Source organism: Coccinella septempunctata, chromosome 7, assembly GCF_907165205.1.
Source record: "Coccinella septempunctata chromosome 7, icCocSept1.1, whole genome shotgun sequence".
Classification (NCBI taxonomy): domain Eukaryota; kingdom Metazoa; phylum Arthropoda; class Insecta; order Coleoptera; family Coccinellidae; genus Coccinella; species Coccinella septempunctata.
The window spans coordinates 21,822,071-21,841,962 of NC_058195.1; the positions used below are offsets into that span (position 1 = coordinate 21,822,071).

Sequence of the window (19,892 nt, forward strand, 5' to 3'; positions counted from 1 at the left end):
TGAATTTTATTGAGTTAATTATTCATCCGGGTCTCAGTGAATTTTATTGAATTAATTATCCATCCGGACTTCAGTAAATTTTTGAATTGATTATTCATCCGGACTTCAGTGAATTTTATTGAGTTAATTGTTCATCCAGGCCTTGGTGAATTTTGTTGAATCAATTATCCATCCGGACTTTAGTAAATTTTTTTTTTTTTTTGAATTGATTATTCATCCGAGCTTCAGTGAATTTTATTGAGTTAGTTGTTCATCCGGGCTTTAGTGACAGTGATATTTAATCGGACTTAGTGATACTGAAACATTATAACCAGTGTTGAATTATTCCGTGTGTTAGCTTTGAACTTAGACTTTACATTATTTCATACCGGACATTGAACTTATTGAGAGTGTGTTACTGGATCGTGGTTCGGGTGGCAAGATAGTTGAACTATATGTCATTGAACATGGATGTGAAGAGGCTGCTCAGTGATGAATTGACTTATGAACTAGAACTGAGAGGACAGTCAATACCAAGCACTGTGATGACAAAGCGGAGTCTACTACGACAAGTGTTACAGTCAGACATACCGCTACAGCCTTGCACATCAATGAACCCCACACTGGATATCGACATTTGCCAAAATAAACTCACCGATCTAGTGGAGGCACTTCAGAATTTCAATCACGCTAATGCGACTAACGAATTCTCGCGAATATTCACAAGATTAACACACATTCAGGGAAGACTGAATTTTATTATCACTTCCGATGAAACACAGTTACAACTGATCGAACAACTGAAGGCGACTACAACTAAGGCCTTGGAGACGCTGGAGCAACTGAGTAGTAGCAACACCCGTGGACAGCCATCCAGTCAGCAGGAACGGTCCCTCTTGGATGTGGAGGTTCCCAGTTCACCTGGGATGTCCCCGATCCAACCGGAAAGAGCTGAAACATCCCTGATTGATCTTGGAGATGGGGTCAATCTTCCGATAGCTGCTGGTGTCTCACATCCTGGTACACCTGTAAGGAATAAAACATTAGAACATGTCATGAACGAGACAAGGCGGACATGTACAGCATTACTGCGGCAGATACCGGCATTACCTGTCACCCAGTCACAGGACTGTGGGACAGCATCACCTGAAGGTCCGACACCAAGAAGATGGATTAATTCTACCCGTAGAGTATCTTTTCCACACTTACCTGCATCTTGTGTGAGCTCTGGCAGGACCATGACCAGAGAGAGAGTACCATTAGAGCCGGAACCTCGACCGTCACCGGTGCCAAACATTCCTGTCCACAAATGGAATATTTCATTTGGTGGCACAGGTAGTGTGAGCGGCTTCATCGAGGAGGTGGAGAGATTGGCCGAATCTCGTAAGGTACCCCTAGAACAAGTGTTCGAGTCAGTTTATGAACTACTGCGGAAGGATGCCAGGGATTGGTTCATCCCCAGGAGGGGTACATTCAGGAATTGGCAGGATTTCAAGGAGCAACTTAAGGAAGCATTTTTACCGGTGAACTATGAGGAGAACCTGTTGGAGGAAATAAAAAGGAGAATGCAGGGTCCTGATGAAAAGCTGCTGATGTACGTCACTCGAATGCAGAATTTGTTCCAGAAGCTAACATACAGTAGACCAACCGAAACGGAACAAATCCGAATCATCAGGCAGAGGCTGTTACCGACCCTACAACAGGCCTTAGCATTCCAGGAGACAAACACCTACGATGAGCTCCTGCGAAAAGGAAAGGTTTTCGAGTTAGTACAGTGGCAAATGAGCCAGTACACCAGGCCACCGTCGAAACCAGGTCTTCTTGACGAGCCCCACCTGACGTATCGTCCGGTCCAACAAAACCGACAACAGGCCAGTTTCTCCTTGGACACCGAAAACATATCAGGAAACTCAGAACCACCAGTACCAGTAGGTCACAACAGACCACAAACACCGCCGTCACCGCCTAGAAACACCCAGCCAAGACCGGATCGACCAACGGCACGAGTCGACAAGCAAAATACAGGTTCACCCAACCGAGCTCCATCACCTACACCAACACGACGATCAAACCAACAAGGAGACCGACAGGAAACACAAGGAAACCGGACTGACCCACCGACAAGGAAAGTATCTTTCCAAACACAGTGTTTCCGATGTGGTGAATACGGCCACATGCGGCGAGAATGTCGAGGACGACCGAGGTTGTTCTGTTCTCGTTGCCAGAGGAAAAACATTCGCTCAAGCGATTGTCCATGCGGCCCGGAAAACTAAAGGGAGGTATGGAGAAGGGGTCGACCATATCTCCGGGGACGCTGACTCCTATGGCATCGACTGTGTGTAACGACAACCGTCCGCTGGTGGAAGTAAAAGTAGCCGGGAAGCGCTACAATGCACTGATTGACACCGGAGCCACGAGGAGTTTCATCAGTCAGAAAGTGGCAGAACAATGTGAATGTCAACCAGCAAATAAATCAAATGGGGAAAGGGAAAAGAAAACACAGTCAGTTTTATTATTCAAGTGAAAATCATAAGCGTGTGAAAATCATAAGTCAATTTCCATATTGTGCGGTTATCAGAAATAGCTGGTTAACTGTTCGGTTCTGTTTAAGGTTACCAGTGATGTTCTATTATAACTCAAGATAGGTTAACTCAACGCAATCAGCAAATCGGTCACTCAACTGATCTAAATAAATTATATTTCAGAAATATAAGCCGGATAAAATATTTCTTGCAAGTCAACAGCTGAATAAATTGGTTTGTATGGTTCACTGTTCAAAACTATTCTCCTCGGTTAGATAAAAAAAAGAAGTTATTCCAAAAATGAACCCGGTTTTAAGAGTCCCAACGCTCGGGCGTCAATTTTGTAACGGGTTTGGTTCGGAAAAAGGATTAATCTCGAGCGCCAGCTATTCTTTCAATAGGGAGAAATAGCAAACCCACCCAGGCACCTACCAGTCGGAGACAGAGTTGGGTTTATCTAAGGTGGTAGCGATAACAACATGTGCATCTCAATTCGAAAACTATGTGCAGTTTCAAGATTTGGGTCGAATTGGTTCAACAGTTTTTGAGGAATTGATATCACACATTGCCGAATTGACCACTGAAATCTCAATTCCTATCTGAACTATCGAACTGAAATTCAACATGTGCATCTCAATTCGAAAACTATGTGCAGTTTCAAGATTTGGTTCGAATCGATCCAATAGTACCTTAGGAATTGAAATGATATTTTGCCGAATCGACTACTGAAATCTTCATTCCTATCAGAACTATCGATCTGAAATTCAACATGTGCATCTCAATTCGAAAACTATGTGCAGTTTCAAGATTTGAGTCGAATCGATTCAATAGTTCCTTAGGAATTGAAATGATATTTTGCCGAATCGACTACTGAAATCTTCATTCCTATCAGAACTATCGATCTGAAATTCAACATGTGCATCTCAATTCAAAAACTATGTGCAGTTTCAAGATTTGGGTCGAATTGGTTCAACAGTTTTTGAGGAATTGATATCACACATTGCCGAATTGACCACTGAAATCTCAATTCCTATCTGAACTATCGAACTGAAATTCAACATGTGCATCTCAATTCGAAAACTATGTGCAGTTTCAAGATTTGGTTCGAATCGATCCAATAGTACCTTAGGAATTGAAATGATATTTTGCCGAATCGACTACTGAAATCTTCATTCCTATCAGAACTATCGATCTGAAATTCAACATGTGCATCTCAATTCGAAAACTATGTGCAGTTTCAAGATTTGAGTCGAATCGATTCAATAGTTCCTTAGGAATTGAAATGATATTTTGTCGATTCGACCACTGAAATCTCAATTCCTATCTGAACTATCGAACTGAAATTCAACATGTGCATCTCAATTCGAAAACTGTGTAAAATTTTGCCGAATTGACCACTGAAATCTCAATTCCTATTTGAACTATCGAACTGAAATTCAACATGGTCATCTCAATTCGAAAACTATGTGCAGTTTCAAGATTTGGTTCGAATCGATCCAATAGTACCTTAGGAATTGAAATGATATTTTGCCGAATCGACTACTGAAATCTTCATTCCTATCAGAACTATCGATCTGAAATTCAACATGTGCAGTCGATTCGACAAAATATCATTTCAATTCCTAAGGAACTATTGGATCAATTCGAACCAAATCTTGAAACTGCACATAGTGTCCGAATTGAGATGCACATGTTGAATTTCAGTTCGATAGTTCAGATAGGAATTGAGATTTCAGTGGTCAATTCGGCAAAGTGTGATATCAATTCCTCGAAAACTGTTGGATCAATTCCAACCAAATCTTGAAATTTTACACAGTTTTCGAATTGAGATGCACATGTTGAATTTCAGTTCGATAGTTCAGATAGGAATTGAGATTTCAGTGGTCGAATCGACAAAATATCATTTCAATTCCTAAGGAACTATTGGATCAATTCGACCCAAATCCCGAAACTGTACACAGTTTTTGATTTGAGATGCACATGTTGAATTTTAGTTCGATAGTTCAGATAGGAATTGTGATTTCAGTGGTCTATTCAACATGTGCATCTCAATTCGAAAACCATGTGCAGTTTCAAGATTTGGTTCGAATTGATCCAACAGTTTTCGAGGAATTGATATCACACTTTGCCGAAATGACCACTGAAATCACAATTCCTATCTGAACTATCCAACTAAAATTCAACATGTGCATCTCAAATCAAAAACTGTGTACAGTTTCGGGATTTGGGTCGAATTGATCCAATAGTTCCTTAGGAATTGAAATGATATTTTGTCGATTCGACCACTGAAATCTCAATTCCTATCTGAACTATCGAACTGAAATTCAACATGTGCATCTCAATTCGAAAACTGTGAAAAATTTCAAGATTTGGTTGGAATTGATCCAACAGTTTTCGAGGAATTGATATCACACTTTGCCGAACACACCACTGAAATGTCAATTCCTATCTGCACTATCGAACTGAATTTCAACATGTGCATTTCATTCAATTCGAAAACTATGTGCAGTTTCAAGATTTGGTTCGAATCGATCCAATAGTACCTTAGGAATTGAAATGATATTTTGCCGAATCGACTACTGAAATTTGCATTCCTATCAGAACTATCGATCTGAAATTCAACATGTGCATCTCAATTCGAAAACTATGTGCAGTTTCAAGATTTGGGTCGAATTGGTTCAACAGTTTTTGAGGAATTGATATCACACTTTGCCGAATAGACCACTGAAATCTCAATTCCTATCAGAAATATCGAACTGAAATTCAACATATGCATCTCATTTCGAAAACTATGTTCAGTTTCAAGATTTGGTTCGAATTGATCCAACAGTTTTCGAGGAATTGATATCACAATTTGCCGAATAGACCACTAGAATCTCAATTCCTATCTGCACTATCGAACTGAAATTCAACATGTGCATCATCTCAATTCGAAAACTATGTGCAGTTTCAAGATTTGGTTCGAATTGATCCAACAGTTTTGAGGAATTGATATCACACTTTGCCGAATAGACAACTGAAATCTCAATTCCTATCTGAACTATCAAACTGAAATTCAACATGTGCATCTCAATTCGAAAACTATGTGCAGTTTCAAGATTTGGGTCGAATTGGTTTTAACAGTTTTTGAGGAATTGATATCACACTTTGCCGAATAGAACACTGAAATCACAATTCCTATCTGAACTATCGAACTAAAATTCAACATGTGCATCTCAAATCAAAAACTGTGTACAGTTTCGGGATTTGGGTCGAATTGATCCAATAGTTCCTTAGGAATTGAAATGATATTTTGTCGATTCGACCACTGAAATCTCAATTCCTATCTGAACTATCGAACTGAAATTCAACATGTGCCTCTCAATTCGAAAACTGTGTAAAATTTCAAGATTTGGTTGGAATTGATCCAACAGTTTTCGAGGAATTGATATCACACTTTGCCGAATTGACCACTGAAATCTCAATTCCTATCTGAACTATCGAACTGAAATTCAACATGTTCATCTCAATTCGAAAACTATGTGCAGTTTCAAGATTTGGGTCGAATTGGTTCAACAGTTTTTGAGGAATTGATATCACACTTTGCCGAATAGACCACTGAAATCTCAATTCCTATCTGCACTATCGAACTGAAATTCAATATGTGCATCTCAATTCGAAAATTATGTGCAGTTTCAAGATTCGGTTCGAATTGATCCAACAGTTTTGGAGGAATTGATATCACACTTTGCCGAATTGACCACTGAAATCTCAATTCCTATCTGAACTATCGAACTGAAATTCAACATGTGCATCTCAATTCGAAAACTATGTGCAGTTTCAAGATTTGGTTCGAATCGATCCAATAGTACCTTAGGAATTGAAATGATATTTTGCCGAATCGACTACTTAAATCTTCATTCCTATCAGAACTATCGATCTGAAATTCAACATGTGCATCTCAATTCGAAAACTATGTGCAGTTTCAAGATTCGGTTCGAATTGATCTAACAGTTTTCAAGGAATTGATATCACACTTTGCCGAATTGACCACTGAAATCTCAAATCCTATCTGCACTATCGAACTGAAATTCAACATGTGCATCTCAATTCGAAAACTATGTGCAGTTTCAAGATTTGGTTCGAATTGATCCAACAGTTTTCAAGGAATTGATATCACACTTTGCCGAATTGACCACTGAAATCTCAATTCCTATCTGAACTATCGAACTGAAATTCAACATGTGCATCTCAATCCGAAAACTATGTGCAGTTTCAAGATTTGGTTCGAATTGATCCAATAGTTCCTTAGGAATTGAAATGATATTTTGTCGAATCGACTTCTGAAATCTTAATTTCTATTAGAACTATCGATCTGAAATTCAACATGTGCATCTCATTTCGAAAACTATGTGCAGTTTCAAGATTTGGTTCGAATTGATCCAACAGTTTTTGAGGAATTGATATCACACTTTGCCGAATAGACCACTGAAATCTCAATTCCTATCTGCTCTATCGAACTGAAATTCAACATGTGCATCTCAATTCGAAAACTATGTGCAGTTTCAAGATTCGGTTCGAATTGATCCAACAGTTTTCGAGGAATTGATATTCACACTTTGCCGAATTGACCACTGAAATCTCAATTCCTATCTGAACTATCGAACTGAAATTCAACATGTGCATCTCATTTCGAAAACTATGTGCAGTTTCAAGATTTGGTTCAAATTTTTTCAACAGTTTTCGAGGAATTGATATCACACTTTGCCGAACACACCACTGAAATGTCAATTCCTATCTGCACTATCGAACTGAATTTCAACATGTGCATTTCAATTCGAAAACTACGTGCAGTTTCAAGATTTGGTTCGAAATGATCCAACAGTTTTCGAGGAATTGATATCACTCTTTGCCGAATTGACCACTGAAATCTCAATTCCTATCTGAACTATCGAACTGAAATTCAACATGTGCATCTCAATTCGAAAACTATGTGCAGTTTCAATATTTGGTTCGAATCGATCCAATAGTACCTTAGGAATTGAAATGATATTTTGCCGAATCGACTACTGAAATCTTCATTCCTATCAGAACTATCGATCTGAAATTCAACATGTGCATTTCATTTCGAAAACTATGTGCAGTTTCAAGATTTGGTTCGAATTGATCCAACAGTTTTCGAGGAATTGATATCACACTTTGCCGAATAGACCACTGAAATCTCAATTCCTATCTGCACTATCGAACTGAAATTCAACATGTGCATTTCAATTCGAAAACTACGTGCAGTTTCGAGATTTGGTTCGAATTGATCCAACAGTTTTCGAGGAATTGATATCACACTTTGCCGAATTGACAACTGAAATCTCAATTCCTATCTGAACTATCAAACTGAAATTCAACATGTGCATCTCAATTCGAAAACTATGTGCAGTTTCAAGATTTGGGTCGAATTGGTTTAACAGTTTTTGAGGAATTGATATCACACTTTGCCGAATAGAACACTGAAATCACAATTCCTATCTGAACTATCGAACTAAAATTCAACATGTGCATCTCAAATCAAAAACTGTGTACAGTTTCGGGATTTGGGTCGAATTGATCCAATAGTTCCTTAGGAATTGAAATGATATTTTGTCGATTCGACCACTGAAATCTCAATTCCTATCTGAACTATCGAACTGAAATTCAACATGTGCATCTCAATTCGAAAACTGTGTAAAATTTCAAGATTTGGTTGGAATCGATCCAACAGTTTTCGAGGAATTGATATCACACTTTGCCGAATTGACCACTGAAATCTCAATTCCTATCTGAACTATCGAACTGAAATTCAACATGTGCATCTCAATTCGAAAACTATGTGCAGTTTCAAAATTTGGTTCGAACCGATCCAATAGTTCCTTAGGAATTGAAATGATATTTTGCCGAATCGACTACTGAAATCTTCATTCCTATCAGAACTATCGATCTGAAATTCAACATGTGCATCTCAATTCGAAAACTATGTGCAGTTTCAAGATTTGGGTCGAATTGGTTCAACAGTTTTTGAGGAATTGATATCACACTTTGCCGAATAGACCACTGAAATCTCAATTCCTATCTGCACTATCGAACTGAAATTCAATATGTGCTTCTCAATTCGAAAACTATGTGCAGTTTCAAGATTCGGTTCGAATTGATCCAACAGTTTTCGAGGAATTGATATCACACTTTGCCGAATTGACCACTGAAATCTCAATTGCTATCTGAACTATCGAACTGAAATTCAACATGTGCATCTCAATTCGAAAACTATGTGCAGTTTCAAGATTTGGTTCGAATCGATCCAATAGTACCTTAGGAATTGAAATGATATTTTGCCGAATCGACTACTGAAATCTTCATTCCTATCAGAACTATCGATCTGAAATTCAACATGTGCATCTCAATTCGAAAACTATGTGCAGTTTCAAGATTCGGTTCGAATTGATCTAACAGTTTTCAAGGAATTGATATCACACTTTGCCGAATTGACCACTGAAATCTCAATTCCTATCTGCACTATCGAACTGAAATTCAACATGTGCATCTCAATTCGAAAACTATGTGCAGTTTCAAGATTTGGTTCGAATTGATTCAACAGTTTTCAAGGAATTGATATCACACTTTGCCGAATTGACCACTGAAATCTCAATTCCTATCTGAACTATCGAACTGAAATTCAACATGTGCATCTCAATCCGAAAACTATGTGCAGTTTCAAGATTTGGTTCGAATTGATCCAATAGTTCCTTAGGAATTGAAATGATATTTTTTCGAATCGACTTCTGAAATCTTAATTCCTATTAGAACTATCGATCTGAAATTCAACATGTGCATCTCATTTCGAAAACTATGTGCAGTTTCAAGATTTGGCTCGAATTGATCCAACAGTTTTTGAGGAATTGATATCACACTTTGCCGAATAGACCACTGAAATCTCAATTCCTATCTGCACTATCGAACTGAAATTCAACATGTGCATCTCAATTCGGAAACTATGTGCAGTTTCAAGATTCGGTTCGAATTGATCCAACAGTTTTCGAGGAATTGATATTCACACTTTGCCGAATTGACCACTGAAATCTCAATTCCTATCTGAACTATCGAACTGAAATTCAACATGTACATCTCAATTCGAAAACTATGTGCAGTTTCAATATTTGGTTCGAATCGATCCAATATTACCTTAGGAATTGAAATGATATTTTGCCGAATCGACTACTGAAATCTTCATTCCTATCAGAACTATCTATCTGAAATTCAACATGTGCATCTCAATTCGAAAACTATGTGCAGTTTCAAGATTCGGTTCGAATTGATCTAACAGTTTTCAAGGAATTGATATCACACTTTGCCGAATTGACCACTGAAATCTCAATTCCTATCTGCACTATCGAACTGAAATTCAACATGTGCATCTCAATTCGAAAACTATGTGCAGTTTCAAGATTTGGGTCGAATTGGTTCAACAGTTTTTGAGGAATTGATATCACACTTTGCCGAATAGACCACTGAAATCTCAATTCCTATCTGCACTATCGAACTGAAATTCAACATGTACATCTCAATTCGAAAACTATGTGCAGTTTCAAGATTTGGTTCGAATTGATCCAACAGTTTTCGAGGAATTGATATCACACTTTGCCGAATTGACCACTGAAATCTCAATTCCTATCTGAACTATCGAACTGAAATTCAATATGTGCATCTCAATTCGAAAACTATGTGCAGTTTCAAGATTTGGTTCGAATCGATCCAATAGTACCTTAGGAATTGAAATGATATTTTGCCGAATCGACTACTGAAATCTTCATTCCTATCAGAACTATCGATCTGAAAATCAACATGTGCATCTCAATTCGAAAACTATGTGCAGTTTCAAGATTTGAGTCGAATCGATCCAATAGTTCCTTAGGAATTGAAATGATATTTTGCCGAATCGACTACTGAAATCTTCATTCCTATCAGAACTATCGATCTGAAATTCAACATGTGCCTCTCAATTCGAAAACTATGTGCAGTTTCAAGATTTGGTTCGAATTGATCCAACAGTTTTCAAGGAATTGTTATCACACTTTGCCGAATTGACCACTGAAATCTCAATTCCTATCTGAACTATCGAACTGAAATTCAACATGGGCATCTCAATCCGAAAACTATGTGCAGTTTCAAGATTTGGTTCGAATTGATCCAATAGTTCCTTAGGAATTGAAATGATATTTTGTCGAATCGACTTCTGAAATCTCAATTCCTATTAGAACTATCGATCTGAAATTCAACATGTGCATTTCATTTCGAAAACTATGTGCAGTTTCAAGATTTGGTTCGAATTGATCCAACAGTTTTCGAGGAATTGATATCACACTTTGCCGAATAGACCACTGAAATCTCAATTCCTATCTGCACTATCGAACTGAAATTCAACATGTGCATTTCAATTCGAAAACTACGTGCAGTTTCGAGATTTGGTTCGAATTGATCCAACAGTTTTCTAGGAATTGATATCACACTTTGCCGAATTGACAACTGAAATCTCAATTCCTATCTGAACTATCAAACTGAAATTCAACATGTGCATCTCAATTCGAAAACTATGTGCAGTTTCAATATTTGGTTCGAATCGATCCAATAGTACCTTAGGAATTGAAATGATATTTTGCCGAATCGACTACTGAAATCTTCATTCCTATCAGAACTATCGATCTGAAATTCAACATGTGCATTTCATTTCGAAAACTATGTGCAGTTTCAAGATTTGGTTCGAATTGATCCAACAGTTTTCGAGGAATTGATATCACACTTTGCCGAATAGACCACTGAAATCTCAATTCCTATCTGCACTATCGAACTGAAATTCAACATGTGCATTTCAATTCGAAAACTACGTGCAGTTTCCTAGACTGATTCATTCGCCTAGACTGATTCATTTTTGCTACAGTGATGATTTATTCGTTTTTTCTCTTTATTTGTGCAATTGATGAAGAAGTTAATTTGCGCGAAATATTTCTTCCTACTATGGGGGTCATGTCAAGAAAAACAATGGTTAAGACTCATTGATGAATCCACCTGCTACAGGTTAAATTATGTTGGAACGACCGCATGCTGAAAATTTACTGGGAAATTCACAACCGCACAGAACAAAAGGGGCTTAAAAATTTCGAAATTTCCAATACCTTTTTTTTTCCGTACTGATTACTTATTCGCTTCACAAAATGTATTGGAAAATCCAGATACATTATCATTCTCAGATTTAATAACCATACAGTGGCACCACAGGTATATTAATAAACATGCATTTTTAGGATTATAAGGCCTGCATTGAACATGAGCTATTTGAATTCAAATTCTACAATTACTTCAGCTTCATTATCCCAAGGTAGATTATTATTTCAACTGATCACAACAAACGATCGAAATTAAAATATTTTTTGCAGATTGTTCTGCTTATATACCTGATTTGAGTGGGAGCATCGATTTCTCAGCCAATACAATCAACATCTCAAATGCTGTCGAAAACCCTACGACAGATACTTCAACGGACTTCGAGAAGTCTCTTCTGGTGAATAAACCTGGACACAGTGCTCCAGATGACAATATCATGTACGTGAATACGGTAGAGTCAGGAAGAAAAAAAGATTATTGTATCTTCTGTCGAACTGAGCAGGCCAAACTGAGTCGGCATTTGATAAGAAAACACAAAAATGAAGAAAAAATAAGAGAAATTCTTAGTCACGAAATAGGAAGCAAGAGAAGAAAGGAATTATTTGCAGCGATTCGTAAGAATGGCCAATTCTTCTTCAATACGAGTGAAATGGTAAATACTGGCGAGCGTAAAGTAGCCAGACGTCCGAATGCAAAATATAATAAAAAGGCCGTTGATTTCGTGACTTGCCCCTCTTGCTGTGGCGATTATGCCAAATCAGCATTCAGAAGGCATTTCCAGCGGTGTGATAAATCTGGAATCAAGAATAAGAGGAATAATTTAATAAAATCTAGACAAATAGTAGGAAGGATCCATAGAAGCGCCAGCGACATCCTAAGGAAAAGGGTGTTTCCGACATTGACTGAGGATGATGTCTCAAAAGAAATCAGATATGATGAGTTGGTCATTTTATTTGGAAACAAGTTATGCCAAAAATATAAGGACCCTCATTTTTACGACATGATTAGACAGAAACTCCGCCAACTAGGACGTTTTCTAATAGAAATAAAAAAGATTAATGATGACGTAGATTATTTGTTCGATGTCTATTACCCAAAGAATTATGATTCGGCAATAACTGCTGTGCAGAACTTGGCTGGAATGAACGAATCAGGTATCGAAGGAAGACATTTTGAAGCTTCAAACCTATGTGCGTGATAGGCTGAGAGCTAATCACGAAATTCTGAAGGTGAAATTCAATGAATTGAATTGGCTTCAATTAGGAGAAGCGGCGCTTCTCTCGATTCAATTGTTTAATAGAAGAAGATCGGGCGAAATAGAACGAATCCTTATCGAGGATTTTCGTTCATTCGAAAAAATCGATGAAACATCTATTGGACAGGCGTTCAATACCTTTTCCTTGAAAGAAAAAGAAGCGGCACTGAAATACGTGCGCTTCACCATCAGAGGAAAACTGAACAGGACAGTGCCTGTTTTATTGCACCGTGAAGTTTTAGAATCATTAGAAACTTTACTAAAATATAGATCAGAAGCCGGTGTAAGCAAAAACAACCCGTATTTATTCGGAATCCCCGGCACATTGAAGGGGGATTTCCGGTATTTGAGCGCCTTTCAGTTAATGAGAAGGTACGCCTATGAGTGCGGGGCAAAAAATCCTCAAAATTTAAGGGGAACGGTACTAAGAAAGCACGTCGCCACAATGTGCGCAAATTTCAATCTCAAGGACAATCAGGTTGCAGATTTGGCTAACTTTATGGGCCATGCCGAAAAAATCCATAAGGAAATATATCGTCAACCTGTATTAACAAGGGAAATCGTACACATTTCCAAACTATTGGAAGCAGTGCAAGGAAATGATGGCGAGGATTCCGAAGACGACTCGGATACGGATTTGAATCTAGTTAGTTGTAACACAGACAAACTCGTCTCTTATAGTAGTACCATTGCCAATGATAGTAAAGAAGCTACTTCAACTACGTCACAAAGCATGGAAATCGATTTTCAATTAGAAGAGGCAGTGATTTCGAGTAAGATACATATTTATACATATATATGTAAGTTTGAATCTCGCGCCAAACTTCTGCTTCCGTTGATGTATGAACTGTCAAGGGGACAAAAGAGGAAAGGCGAAGTTTAATAACGGCTGCGATAATTGTGATCCCATATATAGAATAATATAATAAGATTAAGGCTATCGACAATTGTGTTGAATCAGGTTTGTTGATTTATTGTAAATATGTATGTAAATTAGAATAATGTTTTGTTTATTACAGTTTTCACTGCATCAACTGTGTCTGAATATAACCTTAAATATTCACTTTGCAAAGTCTCTGATTTCGAGACCTTACAATTCAACACAATGGAGAGCAAAGCTAAATTCCATTTTGCATCTGAGGCGGGTCCTGATGCCAAGAGCACTATAGTTAAGGTAAAAACTATACAGCTGATGGATCAACCAGAAATTTTTCGATTTCCAAACGATAAACAGAGCAGCTTGCACCATAAGCAACTTTTTGATACTAATGTGGTCAAAAATGTTGTAAAAAGTTTGAAAATTAGAAATAAATTTCGAAATGTGATGATTACTCTGGATGCTGAATTACAAGGTATTTACATGGACGAAGAAGGAAATGTCGCATTCAACGACGAATATTTAGAAGAGGTCTCACCGTTAGAAAATCCAACTAAAACAGGTATCCAAGGAAAATCTACAAGATCTTTAGCGAAAGATATGATCATAGAAAATTTTAATGGACAAAATTTCAAAGCGAGTACTTGGATTAGATTATTCGTTCAGGAATGTATTAGAGTGGGAATCACACAAGATAAATATGCAGAAACTTTGAGGTTATTTTTGACAGATTCTGCTGTAAACTGGTTTAATGTTTGTATGAAACAAAATAGTTTAAACAATTGGGAATTATGGAATAATTCTTTCATAGAAACCTTCTCAGTACAGTCGTGGACAGATATAGCATACGCATATAATTTTAAGTATTTAAATGGATCTCTATTAGATTTTGCACTTAAGAAAAGAAATCTATTGATGGAAGTGGACGATGAAATCTCCCTAAATTCTCAAATAAACTTAATTGTTATCAGTTTACCAAATCATATACAAAATAGAATAGACAGAAAAACAATAGGAACAATAGAGGACTTAATGTCAAAATTAAAACAATTTGGTCACTTGAATGATAGGAAAAAAGAAAACAACAAAACAGTACCTTCACATAAACAATGTTCAAATTGTGAAAAGTTGGGATTTCCTAACAGATTCCACCCTGAAAATATGTGCAGATTAAAAGAACAAAAATCAAGTTACAAAAAAAAATAATAATATTAAAGTAGTAAATAATGTAGATTTTGAAAATGCTGTAGCAAACTCAGAGGAGGCAAAAAACGAATAGTTCCCCCACTTATTAGATTAAATGTATTGGTGAATGATGAACCAGCGGTGGGCCTGTATGACTCAGGGTCTAACATTTCACTAGTAAATTATAAATTTTTAAATAAAATTAATATGCTTAAAAATATGATAAGTGGGAAGGAAAATATAGAAGGAGTAGCAGGAATAGCTAAAGCTGAAGGCGCTGTTACCCTCAAAGTAAAAATTTGTAATATAGAAACTAATTTTTCGTTTTTCATCATAAAAAGCGGGACTTTTAAGGAAGATTTATTATTAGGTCTGGATGTAATAAAGAAATTTAGACTATGTCAAAATGAAAATTTAAAAATTACACAAAAAGGTGAAATAAAGAAAGATAAACAAGAAAATATAAATTATAAAAAAGAACCCAACAATATACAAATAATTTTGCAAAATTTTGATGATGTATTTGCAAAAACAAAATTTGATATTGGAATAATAAAAGGGTATGAAGCAACTATAAAATTAAAGGAGAATAAATACATATCTAGAAAACCATACAGATGCTCATTTCAAGATAAAATTGAAATTGAAAAGCAAACAAAAGAATTATTAGAAGCTGGTTTGATAGAAGAGTCATGCAGTCCTTATGCAGCTCCAGTGACAATGGTCTATAAAAAAGAAGATGGAAAAAAATCTCGTTTGTGCATAGACTTTTCAGATTTAAACAAAATACTTGTTCCTGAAAGTCAACCATTCCCTAGGATTGACGATTTAAAAGTACGTGCTAGAAATTGTAAATATTTCACAAAACTAGATGTAAATTCGGCGTTTTGGTCGATACCTATACGAGAAAAGGACAGGTACAAATTGGCTTTTGTAACCCATCAAGGCCACTGGCAATGGAAATGCTTACCATTTGGTCTGAAAACCTCACCGGCAATTTTTCAAAGGACATTATCTAGTATTTTAAGAAAGAATAATCTTAGTGAATTTGCTGTAAACTATATAGATGATATTTTAATTCATTCAGAGAACTATGAGGATCATTTGAAACATGTTGAATTAACTCTACAAGCACTTCAAGACCAAGGTTTTAAATTAAATTTAGCAAAATGTGTATTTGCCAGTAACAAAGTGATTTACCTAGGTCATGAGATAAGTGGTAACTACATAAAACCAATGAATGATAACCTCATTGCCATAAAAGAGTTTCCGGTACCACAAACCAGAAAACATATCAGACAATTTTTGGGGAAAATAAATTTTTATGTGGAATATATACCGAACCATGCTATATTACTAGAACCTTTATATAATTTATTAAGGAAAAACATAGAGTTCAACTGGTCTGAAAAATGCCAGAGTAGTTTTCAAAAAGTAAGAGATTATTTGTGCACTGGTCCAGCTCTGGCTATATTTGATCCTGAAGCCCCAATCTATATTTTAACTGATGCGAGTATAGATGGAATTGGGGCAGTGTTGAAACAACCCCAAGAAAATGAGGAATTAAAACCAGTATTTTTCTTCTCAAGAAAATTAAATAACTCACAAAAAACAAAAAAAGCAATATATATTGAATGTCTAGCTATCAAAGAAGCCATCTTATATTGGCAATATTATTTAATAGGAAAAAAATTTGTTATATTCACAGACCACAAACCCTTAGAAAATTTTAATGACATAGTATATAATCCAGGAACAGAGAATCTAGAAGCAGATTGCTTATCTAGGAATCCTGTACTAGAACCAAGAAGAGAATGCGATGAAAATTCAATAATAAAAATAGCAAATTTTTTACAATTAGAGGATATAAAAAATAACCAAAGAAATTTACAAGTAGATAACAAGTGCAATATTAAAAATGATATCATATATAAAACGCTAAATAACAGAGAAAAAATATGGTTAACAGAAGACTTTGGAATATCTTTGGTACAAAAGGTTCATAAAAATCAAGGACATATTGGAACCAAACAATTAATTCTGGTTATATGTCATAAGTTTTATTTTAAAAACATGTATAAACATATCAAGTTGACATGTCGTTCTTGTGAAGTTTGTAAGAAAAATAAAACCAGAATTGGCTGTTTCAAAGCACCTTTATCTCAATTAGGCCCAGCAAAGGAACCTTTTGAAATTGTCTCATTGGATACTATAGGAGGTTTAAAAGGAAAAAGCACTAAAAGATATATGCATTTAATAGTGGACCATTTTACGAGATTCGCTTTCATAAGCACATCAAAAACACAAGTTGCTAAAGATTTTATAAATTTAATTAAAAAAGTAGAACAACATGGGAAAATTAAAACAATACTAACAGACCAATACTCTGGCATAAATTCGACACAGTTTAAAAATTATGTTAATGGTCAAGAAATAAATTTGATATTTACAGCAAGCGACTGTGCATTTTCTAATGGTCTAAATGAAAGAACAAACCAAACATTAATTAATAGAATGAGATGCAAGATATTTGAAAATAAAAATAAATCATGGCCAGTAGTAGCCGAGGAGTGTATAAAAGATTATAATAACACAATTCACAGTTCTACCGGTTATACTCCGAATTACTTGTTAACCGGAAATGAAAGTTCTATTTTACCTGAGACATTAGAATTAAACAATAAAGAGAATTGGGAAATTAATAAGGAAAAAGCATTTGAAAATTCTAAGAAAATACATTTACAAAACAAAAAAATTTACGATGAAAATACGAAAAAAATAGAATATAAAGTAGGAGATTTAGTGTATGTTCAGAACAAAAACAAACTGAGCAGAGATAAACTGGATACTATCAGAGTAGGACCATTCAGAATCAAAGCAAAAATTTCAGATGTAATATATGGTATTGCTAGTAGATCTAGAAAGAGCGATAGTCTATTTCATGCTAGTAAATTAGTCCCATATACCGGGTGAATGACTTATTCGCCAAAAAGGGGGGATGTAAGTTTGAATCTCGCGCCAAACTTCTGCTTCCGTTGATGTATGAACTGTCAAGGGGACAAAAGAGGAAAGGCGAAGTTTAATAACGGCTGCGATAATTGTGATCCCATATATAGAATAATATAATAAGATTAAGGCTATCGACAATTGTGTTGAATCAGGTTTGTTGATTTATTGTAAATATGTATGTAAATTAGAATAATGTTTTGTTTATTACAGTTTTCACTGCATCAACTGTGTCTGAATATAACCTTAAATATTCACTTTGCAAAGTCTCTGATTTCGAGACCTTACATATATATTTAATGATTCTTATTTGTGGGAATGCAGCAAAGATCTAAATTTTAAAAAACCCTATCTCTTAAGGCGAATTCAGAATAGATTAGAACTATTTGTTTCGGACAATATTATTCAGACATCGAAACTCGCATACGATTAAAATGATGTGATTTTTTAGCTTAATAGACTGCATATCTCAAAAACAATAATGCATGATTATAACTGGTTTTAATTCATGAAAATATTATTTTACAGCTCCGTCTCCTAATGTCAAATGCCGTAGGATCCGTTGGTCTGAAGAAGAGAAAAGAATAGCTTCAGAAGCCTTCAAAGAATACATTCTGAATAATACATTGCCATCATTCCAAAAAATTCAGGAAGTCATGAATGCAAATCCAGGTGTATTTCATAGAAGTGTAGCCACCATTAAAACCTGGGTCAAAAATGAACAGTTGAAAAAAGCCAAGAGAGGGAATTGAATAATGTCCAGTATTTTGACTGTTTATGTGATATCAAAATATATTTTTTGATATGTTTTATATTTGTGTTTTATATATATATATAGTAGAAATTATTTCACCAACTCCTGAATTTTGATCCACATAATTTTTTCAATAAATCTGAGTATTTTTCTTATGTTGAATAAGTTTTCCTATATTCTCATGTGAATTGAATTGAATTTCTTGGAATATGGTAAATCAAAATTATTTTCAAGTGCTTATCAACTAATATATGAAGTTTCAATTCAGTTTTGCATTTTTTCCATATCAAAACACTTTTTTAATGATATGTAGCCATACATACAAATAATCAGTCGACCAAATCAATTCGTGAGCTGTCCACAATTATATCATAGAGGAATTCATAATGAAATGGACAATTCAAATTTATATACACTGGTCCCAATAATTACCGTTGTATCTATTTTTGAAACGGTCCTCATATGTACTGCTAGACAAACGAAAACTTATGGGGACCGGTCCCAATACGTACCGCTGCATCTAAAAACATATGGGGACCGGTCCAATAAGTACCGAAAGTCCCCATATGTACCGCGCGATCTCCGAAACGGTCCCCATATGTCCCGCTGTACATAGATATATATATATATATATATATATATATATATATATATATATATATATATATATATATATATATATATATATATATGACTAACGTTGAGTTCCAATATATATATATATATATATATATATATATATATATATATATATATATATATATATATATATATATATATATATATATATATATATATATATATATATATATATATATATATATATATATATATATGACTAACGTTGAGTTCCAAGACATTTTGTACATATGGAAAGAGCATATACATCCGATTGTATATCGGTTCATTTTACCATATATTAGTTCGAGAAAGCTTTGGTTACATCAAACTCAATATACTCATTGTTGTTCAACTTTTATATCAATTTTTGCATGCAATGTCTAGTTCCAAGACATTGCCTAAAAAAGTTGTTTAATGTTGATTGCCTAGATTTCCTCATTTTAAATAATTATACATGGTGGACATGTGTTGATTATATGTCCTGAAGTAATAAACTTAGTAGAAAATGTTAGGATACGAAATTCCTCC

At 35.4% G+C, this 19,892-nt stretch overlaps 2 protein-coding genes across 2 annotated transcripts; both read left to right on the forward strand.

Annotated features, from left to right (window-relative positions):
- Positions 1 to 1,544: 1,544 nt before the first annotated feature.
- LOC123317632 lies at positions 1,545 to 12,864 on the forward strand. The gene is made up of 4 exons (XM_044904237.1): positions 1,545 to 2,139; positions 2,205 to 2,481; positions 11,807 to 11,880; positions 11,939 to 12,864. The coding sequence occupies exons 1-4, from the start codon at positions 1,545 to 1,547 to the stop codon at positions 12,862 to 12,864; spliced, it is 1,872 nt and encodes a 623-aa protein (XP_044760172.1).
- A 16-nt stretch (positions 12,865 to 12,880) lies between these two features.
- On the forward strand, positions 12,881 to 18,801 carry LOC123317063. The gene is made up of 2 exons (XM_044903422.1): positions 12,881 to 13,694; positions 18,518 to 18,801. The coding sequence occupies exons 1-2, from the start codon at positions 13,286 to 13,288 to the stop codon at positions 18,739 to 18,741; spliced, it is 633 nt and encodes a 210-aa protein (XP_044759357.1). The 5' UTR covers positions 12,881 to 13,285; the 3' UTR covers positions 18,742 to 18,801.
- The last annotated feature ends 1,091 nt before the right edge of the window (positions 18,802 to 19,892 follow it).